Source organism: Scyliorhinus torazame, chromosome 10, assembly GCF_047496885.1.
Source record: "Scyliorhinus torazame isolate Kashiwa2021f chromosome 10, sScyTor2.1, whole genome shotgun sequence".
Taxonomy (NCBI): domain Eukaryota; kingdom Metazoa; phylum Chordata; class Chondrichthyes; order Carcharhiniformes; family Scyliorhinidae; genus Scyliorhinus; species Scyliorhinus torazame.
This window is the reverse complement of record NC_092716.1, coordinates 172,861,794-172,886,484: the sequence shown is the minus strand read 5'-3', so window position 1 is coordinate 172,886,484 and position 24,691 is coordinate 172,861,794. Positions and strand designations below refer to the sequence as shown.

The window sequence follows — 24,691 nt, the reverse complement described above, 5'->3', positions numbered from 1 at the left end:
GTGGAACAGGGCCTTGGAGAGCCTTGATCCATTGAGATCTGGGAGCTACAGCTGATTGGTGAGGACAGCGTGATGGGTGAGCATGGCTTTGTGCATACAGCACAATGCAGCTGGCATTGTTCTGGATGAGAGAGGAATATGGATTTTGGAGAGTGAAAGATAAAAGACTGGTGGAAGGTTACAGAGAAATAAAGTCCAGAGATGACAAAAATGATGACAAAATATAGTGCTATTGGTGGGTTGTGGATAGCTGCAAAGACTGGATATGCTTGTGGATAGAACATGGGATATGAAGCCCAGTGGGGTGTTGAAAATAATGTTGACATTGCACGCAGCCTGGTTTAGCCTCAATTAGTGCTGAGGCAGAGGAAAGAAAGTGTTGGTGGAGGACAAAAGCAATGCTTTCTTGGCTTCTGAGTGTTCAAGTTTGCCAGTGCAGAGGTAGCTATGGAGTCAAGGGCTGTCCAATTATAAAACCACAGAAATGTAAAGCACAGAATGTCATTCATCAATCACATCATGTCTGTATTTGACCTTTCTTCCATTTAATCTGAAACTAATTGCACTGCCACGCTCTCAGTTGCAGAATTTGTTATTTGCATACATATTAATTTATGATTGTGGATAATGTCACCTTGGGATAACATGTAAATGAGAAAGAAGAGGACCGAGGATCAAACCTTGCACAACTTTAGAGATGTGGGGACAGGAGGAGAAGCAAACATCAGGCGATGCATTGGCTGTAAAAGAGATGTAAGAGTCGAGCCTTGTAAGCACACTACAATGCAGCTGAAGAAGTAGTGTAATAGGAAGATGTCCTTGCCATGATAAACATCATGGAGAGGTCAAAGAGGGTACTCCACCATTACAGTCACACAGGATATTGTTTATGAATTTGACTGAGGCTGTTGCATTCCTGGGAAAAGAACAGAAACCAGACTGAAGGGAACAGGCGGACAAGGAGATGGGGAACAACACATATAAGGAGGTTGCAGGTAGGATCCTAGTGGTAGAGGTCAAGATGGGCCGTATGGACTTTGAAAGTTTTGAAAAACAGGTGGATGTTGCCTGTGCAGAAGAAACCATTTATGAATTTAGCAGAAATGCCCAGGACTGATATTTAAATGGTCAGAAATTGGATAGCAGTTCTGGAGTTGGACGGAAGGTTCTTTTTCGGAATGGCAACCGGTGACGAGTGGTGTCCCGCAGGGTTCAGTGTTGGGACCACAGCTGTTCTCTTTATATATTAACGATCTAGATGACGGGACTGGGGGCATTCTGCCGATGATATAAAGATAGGTGGAGGGGCAGGTAGTATGGAGGAGGTGGGGAGGCTGCAGAAAGATTTAGACAGTTTAGGAGAGTGGTCCAAGAAATGGCTGATGAAATTCAACGTGGGCAAGTGCGAGGTCTTGCACTTTGGAAAAAAGAATAGAGGCATAGACTATTTTCTAAATGGTGACAAAATTCATAATGCTGAAGTGCAAAGGGACTTGGGAGTCCTAGTCCAGGATTCTCTAAAGGTAAACTTGCAGGATGAGTCCGTAATTAAGAAAGCAAATGCAATGTTGTCATTCATCTCAAGAGGCTTGGAATATAAAAGCAGGGATGTACTTCTGAAGCTTTATAAAGCATTGGTTAGGCCCCATTTAGAATACTGTGAGCAATTTTGGGCCCCACACCTCAGGAAGGACATACTGGCACTGGAGCGGGTCCAGCGGAGATTCACACGGATGATCCCAGGAATGGTAGGCCTAACATACGATGAACGTCTGAGGATCCTGGGATTATATTCATTGGAGTTTAGGAGGTTGAGGGGAGATCTAATAGAAACTTACAAGATAATGAATGGCTTAGATAGGGTGGATGTAGGGAAGTTGTTTCCATTAGCAGGGGAGACTAGGACCCGGGGGCACAGCCTTAGAATAAAAGGGAGTCACTTTAGAACAGAGATGAGGAGAAATTTCTTCAGCCAGAGAGTGGTGGGTCTGTGGAATTCATTGCCACAGAGGGCGGTGGAGGCCGGGACGTTGAGTGTCTTTAAGACAGAAGTTGATAAAGTCTTGATTGCTCGAGGAATTAAGGGCTATGGAGAGAGAGCGGGTAAATGGAGTTGAAATCAGCCATGATTGAATGGTGGAGTGGACTCGATGGGCCGAATGGCCTTACTTCCGCTCCTATGTCTTATGGTCTTATGGTTTTATGGAAGACTGTTTATTTTCTTCCTGGCCATGCTGCAGTCCTCTGAGCTGAACAGTGACATAAGCAACTCGATATTTTATCAGCACCATGCCTGTCTGCCACATTCCCTTTCCCACACCCCCATCCACCCTCCATATCCCCACCAGTTTCTCCCATTCACATTCCATTCTGGAATTATCATATTCTACTTTTGTCTTTGTAATACCCATTGATATACAACTCCCAGCTCCTGTAGCAGGGATTGATTTATGTGGGGGAACTGGGTCATACGTTATAATGTTGAGATCTCACCATGGATTCTATCCCATGGTCTACAATACCTATCAGTTATGCTGCAATGTCCAGTGCAAAATACACATGCTGATCATCACTTGTACCCTCTAATGCCCAACCATTACTATGGTCATTGTTCCATTAGCCATTCTTAACCATAGTGTACACTGATCCTGCCATATCTCAGACTGTGATCAATTAATGAACTTTAATGTCAGTACTAGTTGCCTCCCGCCACATCCACACTCTACGGCCCACTGAAATAAGTCAATATATGAGTCTGAGACTGAACACATACTGGAAGAGTTCTTGGTGAGTGGGACTGAAGCCTCGTAGCAGACTGTATAGTCCTGTGTGAGTTGCATCCATTGAGCAGTTAAGATCCCCATCCTTAACTGTATTGCGCTTGAGAAGACTGGAACACCGCAGAGCTAACTCCAGAGCATCCATCCAACATCGACCTAAGGAGAGACAAAAGAAAAAAAGTCAGGAATAAATCAAGAAATATACATCACATAACATGCAGGAAAATGAATGTGGAACTAAACCAGACTGGTCAAAGAGACACTGAGGAATATAGAGAGTACTAAGTTACTGAGGAATATAGATCTGACAACAAAATGGAAGTGAACATCAAGAATACAATGAGGAAGGTGTTCAACAACAAAATATTATTGTATATACTTGTGTAAAAGTTGAATTCTTGTGCCTCGCCTGCACTAGCAATAGAATTCTGGAATACCATTTTTCTTCACTTCTCCGATAATGTAGAGATGGATGACTAGGGGCTTTTCACAGTAACTTCATTGAAGCCTACTTGTGACAATAAGTGATTTTCATTTTCATTTCATTTCCACGGGTCATAATAAAATTTTGCTGATGTTTGTTAATCCATTTTTTTCCTCCAGGTTAAATTGAAGTGCATATTTGTTATTCTTTCTCGAAGGCATCATGGTAGATCATGTGGAAAAATAAACCTTGTTGATTGGCTGGGATTTGGAAGGAAATCTAAAAGTTTTTAAAGGAGATTGCCTCTAGATTAATGAACCATAGTAAATATCTGTTGTCATGATAGGGAGATATTAGGAACGTGGGTCCACAAATGGGGTCCAAGATGTAGCAGGCAATTTAAGGGTTGACTGAGTGAAAAGGCTGATAGCAGCAGAGGGTTATGCCCACAGCCTGAGTTGACTTGCCCCATTCAAAATTAACCTTGTTAGTGAGAATACACAGGATGCCCCGGTTCAGCCAAGATGATCCACTCAAGATCCATTGTCATTCAGGACAATCTTGCTTGACCAGCCATCAGCCCATTACAGAGTCTGATGACCTATTTGGCTGTCAATGGAAGGTTAGTTGCATATGAATGGCTTAGTTCTGTTATTTGTTGGAAAGGGGAGTGGCCATCTCAGGGGAGAACCTTTGTTTGAGGGGTTGGGCAGAGCTTAGAGAGAAAAATATCTGTTTTGAACAGATAAAGGTAGAGAAAAGGCTGTGGAAATCGACCAGAGAGGTCATGAAAGTTGCCACCGAGGCAGGCTTTAGAAAAGGATTCTGAACAAATGTCCCTAACAGAAGAAAAATTGCTTTGTAAATGCAAGTATTGCCTTGGCTTAGTTATTTAAAGTGATATTTTATGTAAACTGGTGTGTTATGGTTAAGAAACTGCATGTAATCTGTTAGTGTTAGAGCTGTTAGTGTTAAATATTGTTTTCTATTATTTTGTTTCAATAAAGTTTGTTTATAAAATAACCAAGCCTTATGTCTTATATTATCTCCCCTGGAACGAACCGACCTTTTCACACCATCCTAAAACTTAAAAAAGTTATGGCATCTGGTCCAGTCTCTTAGCCACTGTTGAGAGCTGACCAGGCATCACTATCATTGTAAGGAATGAATAATTCCAACACGGTTGGATCCCTCAGAAATCTGGTTGATTTTCACACAGGTACCATGTTTTTTTTGGCCAAAGGTCATGGCGTCAACTTTTACAGGAGATAGACTTTTACACAATATATACAGCACAATTCTATAGTGCCTGTAATGAAAATTCCCAAGATGCTTCACAGGAGCATTATAACACAAAAGTATGACATTGTGTCACATAAACAGATGTTAGATCAGTTGAACAAAAGCTTTGTCAAAGAGGTAGGTTTTAAGGAGTATTTTAATAGTGGAAAGTGAGATAAAGAGGGAGAGGTGCAGGGAAACAATTCCTGAGCTTAAGGAGTAGGCACCTGAAGACAAGCCAATAATGGAATGATTAAAATTGGAGATATGCAAGAAGCCAGAATTAGATGAGGTTTGTGGGGTTGGAGGACATTACAGAACAAGGGAGGAGTATGGTCACAGAGGGATTTGAAAACAAGGACGGGAATTTCAATAATCAAGATGTCGCTTGACCAGAAGTCATGCTAAGATGTGTTCGGTAGCTCATCTTGGGATCAAAAATTACACCAAGTTTGCAAATAGACTAGTTTAGTATCAGATATTTGCCACTCCACTGTCAAATCTTTCAATTTTAGCCTGCATTCTTATATCAATGTATATTTTAAAAAAGCAAAGACTATCACCCTGTAGTCAGAAAACAACCATATCATAACCTGGGGTTAAGCAGGTCATGGGACACTAATGAAACCGTAAGCAGGTCAAGGGACAGTTATGAGACTGGGGGGTTAATATTCCCAATTCCCCCACTGAGGGGCGGGGTGCCCCATTTTACATCCTGTATAAAACTAGAGGGCTGTGAACTGAGAGATGCCTCCTGTAGTAGAATAACTGCTCTGTACACTTGTTCTGTTGCATCAAACCTTTTTCCTTTTGATTCAACCTGTTTGGCTCAGTGTGGATTCCTTTTCGGACCTTATAATAAACCATTTACCTGGACTTGCTATTTTTTATCCTTAAGCCAATATTTTATTCAACCTTCCTATTCTGTTAGCCTCCATTTTGTGAAACAGCCTTTTATGTAGTACTTTGTCAAACACTTTCTTCAATTCCATGCAGATAACATCCACTCTATTCTTATCAAATGTTAATTCATCAAAACATCAATTAGATTTGTCAAACACAATCTGCCTTTTACAAATCCGTGCTGACTCTTCTTAATGAATTCAACCCTCTCCAGGGGCGGGATTCTCCCCTACCTGGCGGGGTGGGGGGTCCCGGCGGGATAGAGTGGCGTGAACTACTCCGGCGTCGGGCTGCCCCAAAGATGCGGATTTCGCCCCGCGCCCCCCCAGGACCCCGGAGCTCGCCCGCGCCGCCTAGTCCCGGCGGGAAGAGAGGTGGTTTGATGCTCGCCTGCAGGACAGGCATTCCAGCAGCGGGACTTCGGCCCATCACGGGCCGGAGAATCGCGCCAATCGTGCCGGAGAATTCGGCAACCGGCGGGGGCGGGATTCACATCAGCCCCCGGTGATTCTCCGGCCTGGCGGGGGGGTCGGAGAATCCCGCTCCAGATGTCTGTTAATCCTTTTTCCAATTATTGGTTCAAATCCCTTACCCAGCATGAATGTTAAACTGATTGGCCTGTAGTTATGGAATGTCCTTCCATCCCTTTTGGAACAGGCAATAAGGTGACCCCCCCCCCACATCGCTGGCATCACAGCTTCAGTACTCTACCTCTACCTCCCCCCGCCCCCCCCCCTTGCCAACGGCATCAACTCCACAACCCCCCCCACCCCTGAGGAATGCTGGCATTAGGACATTGGGGCCTTCCCTTCAGGCCCGATAACTTCGCTTTGGCGCCAGGCCTGCCCCCCCCCAAATCACCAGTACCAGCAGCCTCCACTCACAAGCAAATGACAGCCTGCTAAGGGGCCGGCAAATGACGCCCCCCCCCCCACTTCATGGCGCCCCTTCAGGCCATGGCCCCAATCAGACTCCACCCCTCTTCAGACCCTGCCTCTTGGCAATGACTCCAGATTCCCCTCAAGCACAGAAGTTCTGAGCTCAAGCAACTGGAGACATTTACTATGCTCCATAGTTCCCCCAAGACACATGGGGCGGGATTTTCCGACCCCCCGAGGGTCGGAGAATCGCCGGGGGCTGGCGTGAATCCCGCCCCCGCCGGTTGCCGAATTCTCCGGCACCGGATATTCGGCGGGGGCAGGAATCGCACCGCGTCGGTTGGCGGGCCCCCCCCCAGCGATTCTCCGGCCCGGATGGGCCGAAGTCCCGCTGCTGGAATCCCTGTCCCACCGGCGTGGATTAAACCACCTCTCTTACCGGCGGGACAAGGCGGCGCGGGCGGGCTCCGGGGTCCCGGGGGGGGGGGCGATCTGGCCCTGGGGGGTGCCCCCACGGTGGCCTGGCCCGCGATCGGGGCCCACCGATCCGCGGGCGGGCCTGTGCCGTGGGGGCACTCTTTTCCTTCTGCCTTCGCCATGGTCTCCACCATGGCGGAGGCGGAAGAGACCCCCTCCACTGAGCATGTGCGGGGATGCCGTGAGCGGCTGCTGATGCTCCCGCGCATGCGCCGCCCGGCAATGTCATTTCCACGCCAGCTGGCGGGGCACCAAAGGCCTTTCCCGCCAGCTGGCGGGGCGGAAATCAGTCAGGCGCGGGCCTAGCCTCTCAAGATTGTGGCTCGGCCGCTCAAGATGCGGAGGATTCCGCACCTTTGGGGCGGCGCGATGCCGAACTGATTCGCGCTGTTTTTGGCACCGGTCGGCGGACATCGCGCTGATTGCGGAGAATTTCGCCCATGATATGCCCTGAAGTGTTCACATGGAATTGCAAACAAAAGGGGCGCGATTCTCCGCTCCCACGCTGGTTGAGAGAATCGCCTGGGTCGCCTAATTTTCCCGCGATGCCGGTCCGACACCCTCCCGCGATTCTCCCAAGCGGCGAGAATGGCCCCATCGAGTTCCGCGCGGCGCAGGCCGGAGAATCGCCCGAGACACCCAAAATGGCGATTCTCCGGCACCCCTGCTATTCTCAGGCCCGGATGGGCCGAGTGGCCAGCCAAAAACGGCGGGTTCCCCCTGGCGCCGTCCACACCTGGTCGCTGCCGGCGGGGACAGCGCGGGAACGCTGGCAGTACGGTCTGCGAGGGGGGGCATCCTGCACCGGGGGGGGCCTCAAATGGGGTGTGGCCCGCGATCGGTGCCCACCGATCGTCGGGCCGTCCTCTCTGAAGGAGGACCTCCTTTCTTCCGCAGCCCCGCAAGATCCGTCTGACATCTTCTTGCGGGGCAGACTCGGAGAGGACGGCAACCACGCATACGCGGGTGACGGCAGTTATGCGGCGCTGGCCGCGTCGTGAATGCGGCGCCAAGGCCTGGCACGCGTAAATGACGCGGTGCCGCTCCTAGCCCATTATCGGGCCCTGAATCGGTCGGGATAGGGGTCGTTTCGCGCCGTCGTGAACCTCGACGGCGTTCACGACGGCGCGAACACTCTGCCTCCATTTTGAAGAGTCCCGCCCCAGGTCTCAGCTGCTAATCCATGATCAAAAAAATCTCTATTTCCTCTCTTAGAATCTAGTTTTTAAAATGTTTAATTAGTACCTTGTTTAAAAAGATGGAAAACTTATTGAATAATTACTTTAAATCAGTTTTTACATGAGAGGGAATGGATAAAACACCTGACAGTCCCGGCAAAATAATAATGAATCAATGATTCAAACTCATTAATATTAAGTAAATATGAAAACAAAGTTTAAAAAATGGCACTAAGGACAGGAAAATCATTAAATATTGCCACTAGATCTATTCTATAGTAATAATCATATTATTAACTCACTTCCCCAATTTCCCATCTCCTGGTTTAAAGCAATACCCTAGTTTGGAGAGAGAGAAAAATAAATACTCACCAACCAGTTATCATACTTACCTGCTTCCTAGTTCATTGATGTTGCTTTTCTTCAAATCCGGTCCGGGATCCCAGCCCAATCCTAATTTATCCCAAATGGCCTCACTCAGCACTCACTGCTAGTCTCAAACCTCCTGTCCTCCTGTTCCACTTCTGGTCTATTTATCCCCACTGGTCTCAATCAACTCTATTTATCCCACTGGTCTCAATCAACTCTCGTTCCTGGTCTTGAGTCTCCTCTTCCACTGGTGCATAGTTTATCCCCACTGGTCTTGATCAGCTCTTGCTCCTGGTTTTGTTTTCTAATACTTTTGTTACTTCTTCGAAAAGTTCAATTTGGTTCAGTAAACTAGTTTTACAAATCCATGCTGGTTCTTTCTAATCAGCTCAAAATTCTCTTAGTGCTCAGTCACTCTGTCCATAATTATAGATTCTGAGGAACTTACCCATAATAGAAACTTACCCATAACAGATGTGAGACAAATAGGTTTTTTTTTCTCTCTTAACTTTCTTTAATTATGTAATTTTCCAATTTAAAAAGAACAATTCCTGCATGAGAAAGCTTTGGAAGATCATAAACAAAAGCATGTACAATTTTTTCACTTTGTTTAAAACATACAAAATTATGAAAGGAGTAAATAAGATAGAAGCAGGGAGCTTGTTTCCACTGGTGGGCAATACTAGAAGTGGGGGGCATAGCCTCAAAATAAGGGGGAGCAGATTTAGGACCGAGTTGAGGAGGAACTTCTTCCAAAGGGTTGTGAATCTGTGCAATTCCCTGCCCAGTGAAGCAGTTGAGGCTACCTCGTTGAATGTTTTTAAGGCAAATGTAGATAGATTTTTGAACTGTAAAGGAATTAAGGGTTATGGTGAGCGGGCTGGTAAGTGGAGCTGAACCCACAAAAAGATCAGCACGATTTTAATGAATGGCGGAGCAGGCTCGAGGGGCCAGATGGCCTACTCCTGCTCCTAGTTCTTATGTTCTTTGGGTCAAAATCCTTGGATCCTGGTCAGTCTTTAGTGCTATTTTTTCTTAGTCTGTTTTCTTGTTTACTCTAGCATTAATGTTTTAGTCCTTTATCCATTATTGTTTCACCTGGAATGCCAGGTATATTATCCCCTTATCCCCTTCCTCTACTGTAAAGATTGATACAAAGTAATTACTCAATAAGTTTATCATTTTCTTTTTGCAATTGCAAAATTACTTGTATCAGTTTTAAAAAGGGCCCTTTCCTTCCAACATAATTATAAAATCTTTATATGTTAATCTTGATATCACTCACTAGTTTCTTCTCACCTTCCGGTTTTGCAGCTGTTACTATCTTTTTATCTTTCTTTGCTGCTCTTTATTGTTCTCCCAGGCCCCACTCTAATCTTTGCAGTTTTACAGTGAAATCACAACTCAGAAGACACTAAATTCCAGTTATGTCGAAGTTGTCAACCATTCCTACTGGCAGAATAGCAAATCCCATAGGACAATGACATGCCTGAGATAAGGCAGAATTTGGCACTGGCACTCCGGATTAGCCAAACTTGTCATATGACTGTGCCGAACAGAGTGGAGTTGATCTACACGAGAGTGCAAAATCATGGAGCGCTGGGCAAACAATCATTTGACACTGAAATCTCCCTGTGAAAGGTGGCACAAAACCTGCAAGAACGTTAAGTGTTCTTGATCAGAGAGAAGGTGCAGTTGGTACTTGCAGTGGAAAAGGTAGGCTAGCCAGTAACATTAGAAATGATAGTAAAAGTTTCTATAAATACATTAAAAACAAACGGGAGGCAAAAGATGACATTGGGCCGCTCCAAAATGACGCTGGTAATTTTGTGATGGGAGACAAGGAAATAGCCGAGGAACTGAATAAGTACTTTGCGTCAGTCTTCACAGTAGAAGACATGAGTAATATCCCAACAATTCCGGAGAGTCAGGGGACAGAGTTGAATATGGTAGCCATCACAAAGGAGAAACTAAGAGGTCTAAAAATTGATAAATCTCCAGGCCCAGATGGGCTACATCCTAGAGTTCCAAAGGAGATAGCTGAAGAAATAGTGGAGGCGTTGGTGATGATGTTTCAAAAGTTACTGGAGTCAGGGAAAGTACCAGAGGATTGGAAAATCACTGTTGTAACCCCCCTGTTCAAGATGGGAACAAGGAAAAAGATGGAAAATTATAGGCCAATTAGCCTAACCTCGGTTGTTGGCAAGATTCTAGAATCCATTGTTAAGGATGAGATTTCTAAATTCTTGGAAGTGCAGGGTCGGATTAGGACAAGTCAGCATGGATTTAGTAAGGGGAGGTCGTGCCTGACAAACCTGTTAGAGTTCTTTGAAGAGATAGCAAATAGGTTAGACCAAGGAGAGCCAATGGATGTTATCTATCTTGACTTCCAAAAGGCCTTTGATAAGGTGCCTCACGGGAGACTGCTGAGTAAAATAAGGGCCCATGGTATTCGAGGCAAGGTACTAACATGGATTGACGATTGGCTGTCAGGCAGAAGGCAGAGAGTTGGGATAAAAGGTTCTTTTTCGGAATGGCAACCGGTGACGAGTGGTGTCCCGCAGCGTTCAGTGTTGGGGCCACAGCTGTTCTCTTTATATATTAACGATCTAGATGACGGGACTGAGGGCATTCTGGCTAAGTTTGCCGATGATACAAAGATAGGTGGAGGGGCAGGTAGTATGGAGGAGGTGGGGAGGCTTCAGAAAGATTTAGACAGTTTAGGAGAGTGGTCCAAGAAATGGCTGATGAAATTCAACGTGGGCAAGTGCGAGGTCTTGCACTTTGGAAAAAAGAATAGAGGCATGGACTATTTTCTAAACAGTGACAAAATTCATAATGCTGAAGTGCAAAGGGACTTGGGAGTCCTAGTCCAGGATTCTCTAAAGGTAAACTTGCAGGTTGAGTCCGTAATTAAGAAAGCAAATGCAATGTTGTCATTCATCTCAAGAGGCTTGGAATATAAAAGCAGGGATGTACTTCTGAAGCTTTATAAAGCATTAGTTAGGCCCCATTTAGAATACTGTGAGCAATTTTGGGCCCCACACCTCAGGAAGGACATACTGGCACTGGAGCGGGTCCAGCGGAGATTCACACGGATGATCCCAGGAATGGTAGGCCTAACATACGATGAATGTCTGAGGATCCTGGGATTATATTCACTGGAGTTTAGGAGGTTGAGGGGAGATCTAATAGAAACTTACAAGAAAATGAATGGCTTAGATAGGGTGGATGTAGGGAAGTTGTTTCCATTAACAGGGGAGACTAGGACCCGGGGGCACAGCCTTAGAATAAAAGGGAGTCACTTTAGAACAGAGATGAGGAGAAATTTCTTCAGCCAGAGAGTGGTGGGTCTGTGGAATTCATTGCCACAGAGGGCGGTGGAGGCCGGGACGTTGAGTGTCTTTAAGACAGAAGTTGATAAAGTCTTGATTTCTCGAGGAATTAAGGGCTATGGAGAGAGAGCGGGTAAATGGAGTTGAAATCAGCCATGATTGAATGGTGGAGTGGGCTCGATGGGCCGAATGGCCTTACTTCCACTCCTATATCTTATGGTCTTATGGAAAACATGACACGGAAAGCAAAATACTGCAAACGAGTAAGGGATTCCGCCTTGTGTTTCATAATGATGGACAAAAGAAATCCCTACTCTTTTACAGTGGTTTGTTTTTGGAGCAGTTCAATAAATAGGCATTCTCCCCAGTAAGAAAAAATGAGAATGGCTCTCTATCCCTACTCTAAAGAGGCTCCGCTACTGTGGTTCATGGCAACACAACAGAACCTTCTCACCTCTGGTCCAATCCTGTGGTAAAGTGTCACATTGGCTGATGTCACTCCAGGACTTCATACTGCAACATGAGAACACCAAAAGCACATTTGACTGCAGTGGCGATATGACGGACTGCATTGTGCATCCAAAAACAGCTCACTAAGCAGGAACAGATTGTGGAAATTTTCCGGAACCAATTCCCAGCCTTTTTCAATGCAAAATCCAAGCCTTTTGCAAGGTTATGTCCTTGTAGGTGTGAACACATTGAATAAAAACTTGTTCTAACCCACAAGTGCCTTACGGGGTTGGGGCAATTAACTTCCTCGTGGACCTTGCAGAATATGAGCTCTCCCATTAAGGAGGAGGGGGACATCTAAACAACGTCCAGTATATATGGTATATAAAGCCAGCCAGTTAGGCACTGGCAAGGCAGACCCAGCTGGGATCTACTAAAATTATTGCAAATAAACTAAGTTACTTTGAACTACTCGGTGTGGACTCCTTTGTGGCCTTATAAAAGACATTACTGTCTTTTCATTCGGCATTCAATCTGTTGTTTTTGAGAAGACTGGGTTTGTAGGCATTTGGAGTTATATAGAATGCATTCGTGTGGGCTATCACAAACCTCTACCTAACTCAAATTTGGAAGCGGTTTCCTTGGGATTTGACTCATTGAAATTTTACTGGACATACTCTTTCCTTAATTTAATAATAATCTTTATTCGTGTCACAAGTAGGCTTACATTAACACTGCACTGACATTACTGTGAAAAGCCCCTTGTCACCACATTCCAGCATCTGTTCAGGTACACTGAGGGAGAATTCAGAACGTCCTATTCACATAAGTATGTTTTTTGGGACCTGTGGGAAGAAACTGGAGCACCCGGAGGAAACCCACGCAGACACAGGGGGAACGGCAGACTCTGCACAGACAGTGACCCAAGCCGGAAGTGCTAACCGCTGTGCTACCGTGCTGCTCTTTTGTTATCTCTCACCTGTTATCCTGTCACTTTTGCTAATGTCTTATCAAATACAAGAGCATTTTGTAGTTTACTTATGTTTGTTTCATTTTCTTTCCCTTGCTGATTCAGATTCAGATACAGTTTTGCAAGTACTGACAATCCTCTGGTACCTCACATATGAGTCAGCTGGATACTCATGTCGGCGGTTATTTGGCCATGTCCTAGTAGAGGCCAATACTGTTCTCAATAAATTGTACTTATCATATGGTGCCAATACCCTGGGCGGGATTCTCTCAGCCCACGCGGGATTCTCTCAGCCCACGCGGGATTCTCTCAGCCCACGCGGGATTCTCTCAGCCCACGCGGGATTCTCTCAGCCCACGCGGGATTCTCTCAGCCCACGCGGGATTCTCTCAGCCCACGCCAGTTCGGAGAATCGCCGGGCCGAGCGCGATTTGCGCAACTCCGCCCCAACGCCAGCCGGCCGATTCTCCAGTGACATTGGCACCAGAACGGTCAGTGCGGTGCGGTCAGGGGTCACTCTATGTGGTCCCCCTTGGCGATTCTGTGTCCGGGATGGGCCGAGTGGCCGCCAAGAAAGCCCGAGTCCCGCCGGCGCTATTCACATCTGGTCTTACCCGGCAGGACCTCAGCGTCCATCCTGACGGGGGCGGCCTGGTAGGGGGGCCCGACTTCGGGGGGGGTCCTCCACTGTGGCCTGGCCTGTGATCGGAGCCTACCGATCAGCGGGCCGGCCTCTCCTGGTGGGGGCCTCTTTTACTACGCGCCGGTCCCTGTAACCCTACGCCATGTTGCGTCAGGGCCGGCGTGGAGAAAGAAGCTACCGCGCAAGTGCGCATTTGTGCCAGTCGCAATGCGCATGCGCAGATCCACGGCGCACGTTTCAGGCCGGTATCGGCAGCTGGAGCAGTGTGGGTCGCTCCAGTGCCGTGCTGGCCTCCTGTAGGGCAAAGGATCACTTCATGTAGCGGTCCAATGATGCCGTCGTTAAACTCTCCAATTTCTCCGACGGCGTCAACGCTCTGCCGTCAAAAGGGAGAATCCCACCCTAGGGGCGGGGGGGGCGTGAATTCCGTCCCTGCCGGCTGCTGAATTCTCCGGTGCCAGGGATTTGGCGGGGGTGAGAATCGCGCTGCGCCGGTCGGCAGCCGCTGGCAGCGCCCCCCCTACCCCCCGGCGATTCTCTGGCCCGCGATGGACCGAGTGGCCGCCCGTTTTTTGCCGGTCCCGCCGGTGTAAATTAGAGTAGGTCCTTACCGGCGGGACCTGGCAGTGCGGGCGGCCTCCGGGGTTCTCGGGGGGGCACGGGGGGATCTGGCCCCGGGAGGTGCCCCTACGGTGGCCTGGCCCACGATCGGGGCCCACCGATCCGTGGGCGGGCCTGTGCCATGGGAGCACTCTATTCTTCCGCACTGGCTGCTGTAGCAGTCCGCCATGGCCGGTGCGGAGACAAAGCCCTCTGCGTATGCGCTGGGATGACGCCAGCACACGCTGGCATTCCCGCGCATACGCCAACTCGCGCCGGCCGCCGGAGGCCCTTCGGCTCCGGTTGGCGTGGCGCCAAGCCCCTTCCCCGCCGGTCGGCACGGCCATAACCACTCCGGGGCCGGCCTAGCCCCTGAAGATGTGGAGGATTCCACACCTTTGGGGCGGCCCGACGCCGGAGTAGTTCACGCCACTCCTTCCCGCCGAAGTTGCCCGCCCCGCCGATTACGGCAGAATCCCGCCCCATATGTTTGCACTTGTATTAAATTCCTTTTTCCACTTATTTAATAGAAACATCACCAATTTCAATAAAAAAGGTCAACCCCCCTGTTGTATAATGAATAGGAACATTAATCACCGTAATTTGTACCTTACAACTCAGTTCAACATGGGTTGTTGCACTTCCCCATTAGGTTATCAGGGAAATGAATATTTCAAATGGAATTTGTGCATTATTTGATTAAACTAAGAACACGACTGAGAGAGGGAGGAGGGTGAGGGGTGGAAAAGACAACAATTCTCTAGTCACTATTTTCTGCAACAATTAAGCATATCTTTTTTGACTGTACTTATAGTGTCACTGTTGTGAGTACAAGACAAAGCTGCCCACTTGATTAGCATCCAATCCACCATCTTAAACATTCACTCCCTCCGCCACTGGCATGCAGTGTATACTATCCACAAGAGTTTCTGCAGCAACTTGCCAAAGCTTCTTTGACACCATGTCCCAAACCTGCAACCACTGCCGCTTAGAGCGACAAAGGCAGCAGGCACATTGGAACAGCACCATCTGCAGCTTCCCCTCTATGACACACCATCCTGGCTTGGGGAAATATCACTGTTCCTTCATTTCTGCTGGATCGAAATTCTAGAACTCCCTACCTAACAGCACTGTGGGAACACCCTCACCATATGGACTCTATCAGTTCAAGAGAAATTAGGAATGTACACTAAATACTGGCCTTTGCCTGCAACTCACGTCCCATGAAGGAATAAAATAAAGTGACCATTGCAGTTCTTCCCCTACCATTTAATGGGTTAGTGTTATGGAGAAGGATAAACCTTGCTTTGTAAAGGTTTCTCCAGAGAACCTTATTTTCCTGAAGATGATGAACACATAATGACATCTTGTAGTTAAGAATACTCCTCTCGGATAATGCATCCTGGTTTTCTCAGCGTTACAATGCATAACTGTGGAGTAACTCGGACAAGAGAGTTACTGTGATGCTAGCGTTTCCGGGTATAAAGCTTGCATTCCTCCAGGTGTAAATTTTAATTCTCATTTCCACCCTACTCTACTGTGTACCATCTAAATTCATTCTCACCATCTCACAGGCAGAAACATGCGAGACATTAGCTCACCATCCGACTCGGAGGCAGCTCGGAAGATCAGGTAACTACTGGGCAGAGGTTGTGTTATCGATCCCACGTTCTCACCTTTCGGACCCTGAAAAAGACAAGGCCTAAAGTTAATATAAGAATAAGTGACTTTGGAGAAAAGGAGTGTTGGTTGACATTGTGCAGTGAGTCGGCCACAAACATCAATCAGTAATTAACTTCCCTTTGGGACAAGTAGGTGTGGGTTGAAGTTTCCTCTGACACCTTATTTTTTCCGGGAGCGGGCGAGAGAGAGGGAGCTGGAGTGCAGCGAGTGCAGCTTGGGTTTCAGGTAGGTGTTTAAACTTGTCCCCAGGTTCCAGCGGCCTTCATTTCTCGGAGCGGGAGAGAGAGAGGGAGCCGGAGCGCAGCGAGTGCAGCTTGGGTTTCAGGTACGTGTTTAAACTTGCCCCCAGGTTCCAGCGTCCTTCATTTCCGGGAGCGGGAGAGAGAGAGGGAGCCGGAGCGCAGCGAGTGTAGCTTGGGTTTCAGGTAGGTGTTTAAACTTGCCCCCAGGTTCCAGCGGCCTTCATTTTTCGGAGCGGGAGAAAGAGTGGGAGCCGGAGCGCAGCGAGTGCAGCTTGGGATTCAGGTAGGTGTTTAAACTTGCCCCCAGGTTCCAGCGGCCTTCATTTCCGGGAGCGGGAGAGAGAGAGGGAGCCGGAGCGCAGCGAGTGTAGCTTGGGTTTCAGGTAGGTGTTTAAACTTGCCCCCAGGTTCCAGCGGCCTTCATTTTTCGGAGCGGGAGAAAGAGTGGGAGCCGGAGCGCAGCGAGTGCAGCTTGGGATTCAGGTACTTGTTTAAACTTGCCCCCAGGTTCCAGCGGCCTTCATTTCTGGGAGCGGGAGAGAGAGAGGGAGCCAGAGTGCAACTTGGGAATCAGGTAGGTGCTTAAGTGTATGATTTTTACCTCTATTTAAGTTGGCCGGTTGCTAAACCCGAGACAGTACACTTGTAGTGTCTCCCACCCTTCCACCTCCTCTAGCATAAGGGGGTGAGTGAATATCAGGTAAGCTCTCTCTTTTCTTTTTCTTTTATCCGCAAGTTATAGCTTCAGACATTCGGCGGGAGCAGTGGCCAGGGGTCTGTCGGGAAGGTAAGTTTACCCTTTAAAAACTTAACTTGCAGGAGAAGTGGCCTTCAGATTGTCGGCGGGAGCAGTGGCCAGGGGTCTTTCGGGTAGGTAAGTAGCTGGGAGAAATTTAACTCTTCCTGGGTTGATAAGTATTGTGATTGGTAAGTAAAAGCCTTATTCCTTTCACTTATTCATTATTTGATATTATATTTGTAATCAGTTAAGGTAAAGTGTAAAAATGGCAGGAGATCCCAGACCCGTGTTATGCTCCTCATGCTCAATGTGGGAGTTCAGGGACGCGGCCGATGCCCCCGACTCCTTCATGTACGGGAAGTGTGTCCAGCTGCAACTCCTGTTAGACCACATGGCGGCTCTGGAGCTGGGGATGGACTCACTTTGGAGCATCCGCGATGCTGAGGAGGTCGTGGACAGCACGTTCAGTGAGTTGGTCACACCACAGATTAGGGTTGGTGAGGGAGACAGGGAATGGGTGACCAAAAGGCAGAGAAAGAGCAGGAAGGCAGTGCAGGTGTCCCCTGCGGTCATCTCCCTCCAAAACAGGTATACCGTTTTGGATACTGTTGGGGGAGATGACTCACCAGGGGAAAACAGTAGTAGCCAGGCTCATGGCACCTTGGCTGGCTCTGCTGCACAGAAGGGCGGGAAAAAGACTGGCAGGGCTATAGTAATAGGGGATTCAATCGAAAGGGGAGTAGGCAGGCGTTTCTGTGGTCGAAAACGAGACTCCCGAATGGTATGTTGCCTCCCGGGTGCACGGGTCAGGGATGTCTCAGATCGGCTGCAGGACATACTGAAGGGGGAGGGTGAACAGCCAGTTGTCATGGTGCATATAGGCACCAACGATATAGGTACAAAATGGGATGAAGTCCGACAATCAGAATTTATTGAGTTAGGAGTTAAACTAAAAAGTAGGACCTCAAAGGTAGTAATCTCAGGATTGCTACCAGTGCCACGAGACAGTCAGAGTAGAAATTCAAGAATAGTCAGAATGAATACGTGGCTTGAGAGATGGTGCAGGAGGGAGGGATTCAGATTTTTGGAACATTGGAACCGGTTCTGGGGGCGGTGGGACCATTACAAATCGGATGGTCTACACCTGGGCAGGACTTGAACCAATGTCCTAGGGAGTGCTTTTGCTACAACTGTTGGGGAGGTTTTAAACTAATGTGGCAGGGGGATGGGAACTAGATTAGGAAGTTAGAGGTCAGTAAAGAGGCAGCAACTAAAGCCAGTAAGGTACTAGATAATAAACTCAATGTGACTAAGGGGAAGAGTAGACAAGGAAGAGATGATGAACGCAAAGGGACAGGTGGTCTGAGGTGCATTTGTTTCAATGCAAGAAGTGTAGCAGGTAAGGCAGATGAATTTAAGGCTTGGATTAGTACCTGGAAATATGATGTTACTGGTATTACGGAGACTTGGTTGAGGGAAGGGCAAGACTGGCAACTAAATATCCCAGGGCATAGATGCTTCAGGAGGGATAGAGAGGGAGGTAAAAGGGGTGGAGGAGTTGCATTACTGGTCAGAGATGATATCACAGCTATGATTAAGGAGGGCACGATGGAGGATTCGAGCACTGAGGCAGTATGGGTAGAGCTAAGAAATAGGAAGGGTGCAATAACATTGTTGGGACTTTACTACAGGCCTCCCAAAAGCGAGCGTGAAGTAGAGGTACAAATATGTAGACAGATTATAGAAAAATGTAGGACCAATAGGGTGGTCGTGATGGGAGATTTTAACTTCCCCAGCATTGAATGGGACTCATGTAGTGTTGGAGGCGTAGATGGAGCAGAATTTGTAAGGAGCATCCAGGAGAGTTTTTTTAGAGCAGTATGTAAATAGTCCAACTCGGGAAGGGGCCATACTGGACCTGGTATTGGGGAATGATCCCGGCCAGGTGATTGAAGTTTCAGTCGGTGATTACTTTGGGAATAGCGATCACAATTCTGCAAGTTTTAGAATACTCATGGACAAAGACGAGAGTGGTCCTAAAGAAAGAGTGCTAAATTGGGGAAAGGCCAAGTATAACAAAATTCGGCAGGAGCTAGGGAATGTGGATTGGCAGCAGCTCTTTAAGGGTAAATCCACATTTGAAATGTGGGAGTCTTTTAAGGAAAGGTTGATTAGAGTGCAGGACAGGCATGTCCCTGTGAAAATGAGGGATAGAAATGGCAAGATTAGGGAACCATGGATGAGGGGTGGAATTGTGAGACTAGCTAAGATGAAAAAGGAAGCAGACATAAGATCTAGGCGACTTAAAACTGATGAAGCTTTGGAGGAATATCGGGAAAGTAGGTCAAATCTCAAACGCGCAATAAAGAGGGCTAAAAGGGGTCATGAAATATCTTTGGCTAACAGGGTTAAGGAAAATCCCAAAGCCTTTTATTTGTATATAAGGAGCAAAGAGGGTAACTAGAGAAAGGATTGGCCCACTCACAAGACAAAAGAGGGAATTTATGCGTGGAGTTAGAGGAAATGGGTGAGATTCTTAATGAGTACTTTGCGTCGGTATTCACCAAGGAGAGGGGCATGACGGATGTTGAGGCTATGGATGGATGTTTAAATACTCTAGGTCAAGTCGGCATAAGGAAGGGGGAAGTTTTGGGTATCCTAAAAGGCATTAAGGTGGACAAGTCCCCAGGTCCGGATGGGATCTATCCCAGGTTACTGAGGGAAGCGAGGAAAGAAATAGCTGGGGCCTTAACAGATATCTTTGCAGCATCCTTGAGCATGGGTGAGGTCCCAGAGGACTGGAGAATTGCTAATCTTGTCCCTTTTTTTAAAGAAGGGTAGCAGGGATAATCCAGGGAATTATAGACCCGTGAGCTTGACGTCAGTGGTAGGCAAACTGTTGGAGAAGATACTGAGGGATAGGATCTATTCACATTTGGAAGAAAATAGACTTATCAGTGATAGGCAGCATGGTTTTGTGCAGGGAAGGTCATGTCTTACAAACCTAATAGAATTCTTTGAGGAAGTGACAACGTTAATTGATGAGGGAAGGGCTGTAGATGTCATAGACATGGACTTCAGTAAGGCGTTTGATAAAGTTTCCCATGGCAGGTTGATGGAAAAAGTGAAGTCGTATGGGGTTCAGGGTGTACTAGCTAGATGGATAAAGAACTGGCTGGGCAACAGGAGACAGAGAGTAGTGGTGGAAGGGAGTGTCTCATAATGGAGAAAGGTGACTAGTGGTGTTCCACAGGGATCCGTGCTCGGACCACTGTTGTTTGTGATATACATAAATGATCTGGACAAAGGTATAGGTGGCCTGATTAGCAAGTTTGCAGATGATACTAAGATTGGTGGAGTTGCAGATAGCGAGGAGGACTGTCAGAGAATACAGCAAAATATAAATAGATTGGAGAGTTGGGCAGAGAAATGGCAGATGGAGTTCAATCCAGGCAAATGCGAGGTGATGCATTTTGGAAGATCTAATTCAAGAGCGGACCATACGGTCAATGGAAGAGTCCTGGGAAAAATTGATGTACAGAGAGATCTGGGAGTTCAGGTCCATTGTACCCTGAAGGTGGCAACGCAGGTCGATAGAGTGGTCAAGAAGGCATACAGCATGCTTGCCTTCATCGGACGGGGTATTGAGTACAAGAGTCGGCAGGTCATGTTACAGTTGTCTAGGACTTTGGTTACGCCACATTTGGAATACTGCGTGCAGTTCTGGTCGCCACATTACCAGAAGGATGTGAATGCTTTAGAGAGGGTGCAGAGGAGGTTCACCAGGATGTTGCCTGGTATGGAGCGTGCTAGCTATGAAGAAAGGTTGAGTAGATTAGGATTGTTTTCGTTGGAAAGACGGAGGTTGAGGGGGGACCTGATTGAGGTCTACAAAATTATGAGAGGTATGGACAGGGTGGATAGCAACAAGCTTTTTCCAAGAGTGGGGGTGTCAATTACAAGGGGGTCACGATTTCAAGGTGAGAGCGGGAAAGTTTAAGGGAGATGTGCGTGGAAAGTTTTTTACGCAGAGGGTGGTGGGTGCCTGGAACGCTTTGCCAGCGGAGGTGGTAGAGGCGGGCACAATAGCATCATTCAAAATGCATCTAGACAGATATATGAACGGACGGGGAACAGAGGGAAGTAGATCCTTGGAAAATAGGTGACAGGTTTAGATAAAGGATCTGGATCGGCGCAGGCTGGGAGGGCCGTAGGGCATGTTCCTATGCTGTAATTTTCTTTGTTCTTATATAGTGCTAGGAGCATGATTTTCTCTGGAGATATAGCCATTCTGAGGTGATCTAATTTGCCTGTTGAATCGATGGTGGTTATCCCAAATGGCAACTGCTCAATCAGCACTCAAACTGGGAGATATGTTAGTCTGACTTCTGAATAGCTCTGAACAGCTCTCTTCAAAAGGGCCAAAAACAGGATGACTCATATGACAGAGATTTGTTGTACTTCTATTCTGGCACGACCTTTTATTGTGGTCTTATTTTCAAGTACTGTCACTGTCAATGCCTTGGCATTGGTAGCAGTACAGTAAAGTGAAGGAATTTGCAGTGCTGCTTCAGGTCGATGCAAGTCCCAACTCATACATTGTTTTTCCATAGCTATCGGAGAAGGCAGAAGTGCTGAAGCAACAATGTAAACAACTACTGCTATTTTTTTTCCAGCCAGATATCAAGCCTGAGATTCTAGGGCATTGATGTAATTTTGTCAATCTGGCTTGTGCAGATCTCCCCCAGACTGCAGGTGTCTGAATTTATGGTCTTTCAGAAAACTAACACGTGGTTATTCAGCTGTTGGCACTGGTGAGGTTGAATGTGTTTCACAACATGGTAGTTTCCACTGTATTCAGAGCCAAGACTCTTGCAAAACTGTTGCAAATACTAGCAAAGTAATATTATTGTGTCCATGGCATGAAACTAATCCTCAAATAAACAATAAAACTGGATGCGTCATGATGTGTGAGTCTTGATGCACAATGCCAGTTATACTGCAATGCACCAAAGTGGATGCTGCTACCCATGTCCAGGTTGGGAGAGCTGATACTTCATGTTAAGAGTATGCATATAGTTTCAATTCACATGCATATGACATATAGTACAGATCATGCAATTTAGCCATGCTTTGGCTTTTCAACAGCATCAAATTGTATGTAACCAGAATTGTACTCTCAGAAAGAAGTATTTATTCAACCCTATTTTCCTATTTCCCCATATATTTTCCAAATATTTCTGTATTTTCACTTCCCTCCATTATTGGTTCTGTTGGGATATTCCCTTCCCTACTTATTTGGGGTAGCACAGTGGTTAGCATTGTTGCTTCACAGCTCCAGGATCCCAGGTTCGATTCCCGGCTTGGGTCACTGTCTGTGTGGAGTCTGCACGTTCTCCCAGCGTCTGCGTGGGTTTCCTCCTACAGTCCAAAGATGTGCAGGTTAGGTGGATTGGCCATGCTAAATTGCTCTTAGTGTCAAAAAAAGGTTGGGTGGGGTTACTGGGTTACGGAGATAGGGTGGAGGTGTGGGCTTGGGTAGGGTGATCTTTCCAAGGGCCGGTGCAGACTCGATGAGCTGAATGGTCTCCTTCTGCACTGTAAATTCTATGATTCTGTCTAGCCATCCAATGGAAGTCAACTTTCTCCTTATAACGTGCTACTTTATAAAGATTGGTGATGTGACAATTTGACCCCTCTCCACAATTCACTGATAGGACTCATGAATGTCGTTTCCCACCTTTTTCAGAGTTGCAATATCAAGCAAACGTTTGCATAAATTGTGCTCATATTTATTTATTTTCTCGTTCAACAATAAGAGAATGCATTTACTCCTAAATATATATGGATTATACGCATTGTAGATTTTTGATTAACTAGTTCTTTGGCGTTGGATGCCCACTCCTCTGTTCTTTCTATTTCAAGAAAGACCTCGAATCTCTGGAACACTGGACATACATTACCTTCACTGCCCAGATGGATTGATCCAGAGGATGAAATAGTTTGAAACAGAAGCCATCCTTTTTGGAGGGTCTTTCGATGAGCTCGCAGGTGTTGAGAAGGATGGTCCCCACCCATTGACCGTTGCTGGCTGTTTTGTAAATAAGCAGAACGCCAGGTTTGAGCACACACCAGAATTTGGTCCAGCTCTTCAGAGTACCTCGGATCTGCAATCAAGATTGTGGGTCATCGCTCTTCAATCAGTACAAAGAAATTGAGAATATGAAATTTTGAAACAACGTACTGGACCTAACTGCAGAGGTTAATCTTCCCGCGCTTGACAAATGAGCATTGATGCAAGAATAAGAATATAAAAACAAATTTGACTCTGTTACTTGGCTCAGATAGAATGAATGGCAATTTGCTTCATTCAGGCCTTGAAGTGTAATGGAAGTGAATCTATTTAATCACAGCAAATCCTTTTTTGGGGCTTATACCTGCAGTTAATTCATAGCAGGGTCCTTCACTGATCACCAGGCAGGAACAATGACCACATGTTCCTTCTTTACATCACCACTTCATACATGAAGTGTATTATGCAGCAACTTTCCCTTTACCTACCTCAGGTCCTGCAGGTGTGTCAGCAAGAGGAGTTGCAATGAAAAATAGAATGAAAATTGTAACAAAACATTACTGCATACGTACTACCATATGGTGGCAGAATAGAGGGGGAGGTCACAGAAAGAGTGTTCATGTCTTGACCCCTGGCAGCCTTTATGTAACCTGTGAATATTTCTTCTGTAAATATTTCTTCAGTGCTACACCCAACCTTCTGCCACCTACATTTACCAGAACCTGTGTGGAACAGCTGGGAGGGAAAATATAATGACAAAGAAAAAGAGACACTCAGTTGATAAGAGTTGGCTTTTGAGTGGGGTAAATCACAACTACTTTCAGTTGAAGCTGTGCTGGGCTTGAACACTGATGACTTTGGTGACTGTTAGTTAAGTTGGTCGAAGTGTTCGCAGCATCTATTATGAACTGTTGTAATCGTAATTTAGGAGGGACTGAGTGCCTGAGTTAACTGAAGATAGATTTGAACTTCAATGGTTTGGATGACTATGGAGTTAACTAGCCGAATTGGTTGGCAGTCAGTTGAATTATTTTGATGGATTTGAACACCAACATACCTTCAGCCAATCTTCCATCACAACCACAGTAGGGTCCTTCAAAGCACTGAGCATCTCCTTGCTGGCCCTCTTCTTCTCCTGTCTGTAATTTTTCTTTTGAACCTATTTAAAATATAGAATCCACCCCTGCTGGTGAATTAAACAGTTAATCACAAAGAACCACTTTGGAATACACTCGACAGCGAGAGTCACTGGAGAATATTTAACCAATGAATGTTTAAAAGGATTTTGAAGAAACACGTTCAGGCATTATTTCAGAATCTTCCATTAATGAAAAGGCAACCTAATTTTTAGAGAAAGGCCTTGCATTTACACAGGGAATTTAATGTCTTCAGGACATTCCAAGGCACTTCATATCTGTTATAGGAGGATGCAGCAGACAATTTGTACAGAACAAGATCCCACAATCATCCTACATGGTTGGTCAAATAAGTAGATTTTAAGGAGTTTCTTAAAGGTGGAAAGTGAAGTAGACAGGAGGAGAATTTTAGGGGGGGAATTCCAGAGCTTAGAGTCCAGACAACTGCAAATACAGCCACCATGGTGAAACAATTAAATTTGGGGTTCTCAAGAGGCCAGAATTAGATGAGCGCAGGTATTCCATGAGGA

At 46.5% G+C, this 24,691-nt stretch overlaps 1 protein-coding gene across 5 annotated transcripts in view; it reads right to left on the bottom strand.

The window, feature by feature from the left end:
• LOC140431041 (oxysterol-binding protein-related protein 8-like) overlaps positions 1-24,691 on the bottom strand; it is a 224,053-nt gene that overhangs the window by 60,183 nt on the left and 139,179 nt on the right. For 4 of the 5 annotated variants that reach the window (XM_072518948.1, XM_072518950.1, XM_072518947.1 and 1 more), the window contains 4 exons: positions 24,083-24,184; positions 22,916-23,119; positions 15,890-15,974; positions 2,774-2,936 (listed from right to left, as the gene is read on the bottom strand). In XM_072518948.1, the coding sequence (XP_072375049.1) occupies positions 2,774-2,936; positions 15,890-15,974; positions 22,916-23,119; positions 24,083-24,184 (554 nt within the window). Of the gene's footprint in view, positions 1-2,773; positions 2,937-15,889; positions 15,975-22,915; positions 23,120-24,082; positions 24,209-24,691 lie in introns of all 5 variants that reach the window. The other variant, XM_072518951.1, reaches the window with a different exon arrangement.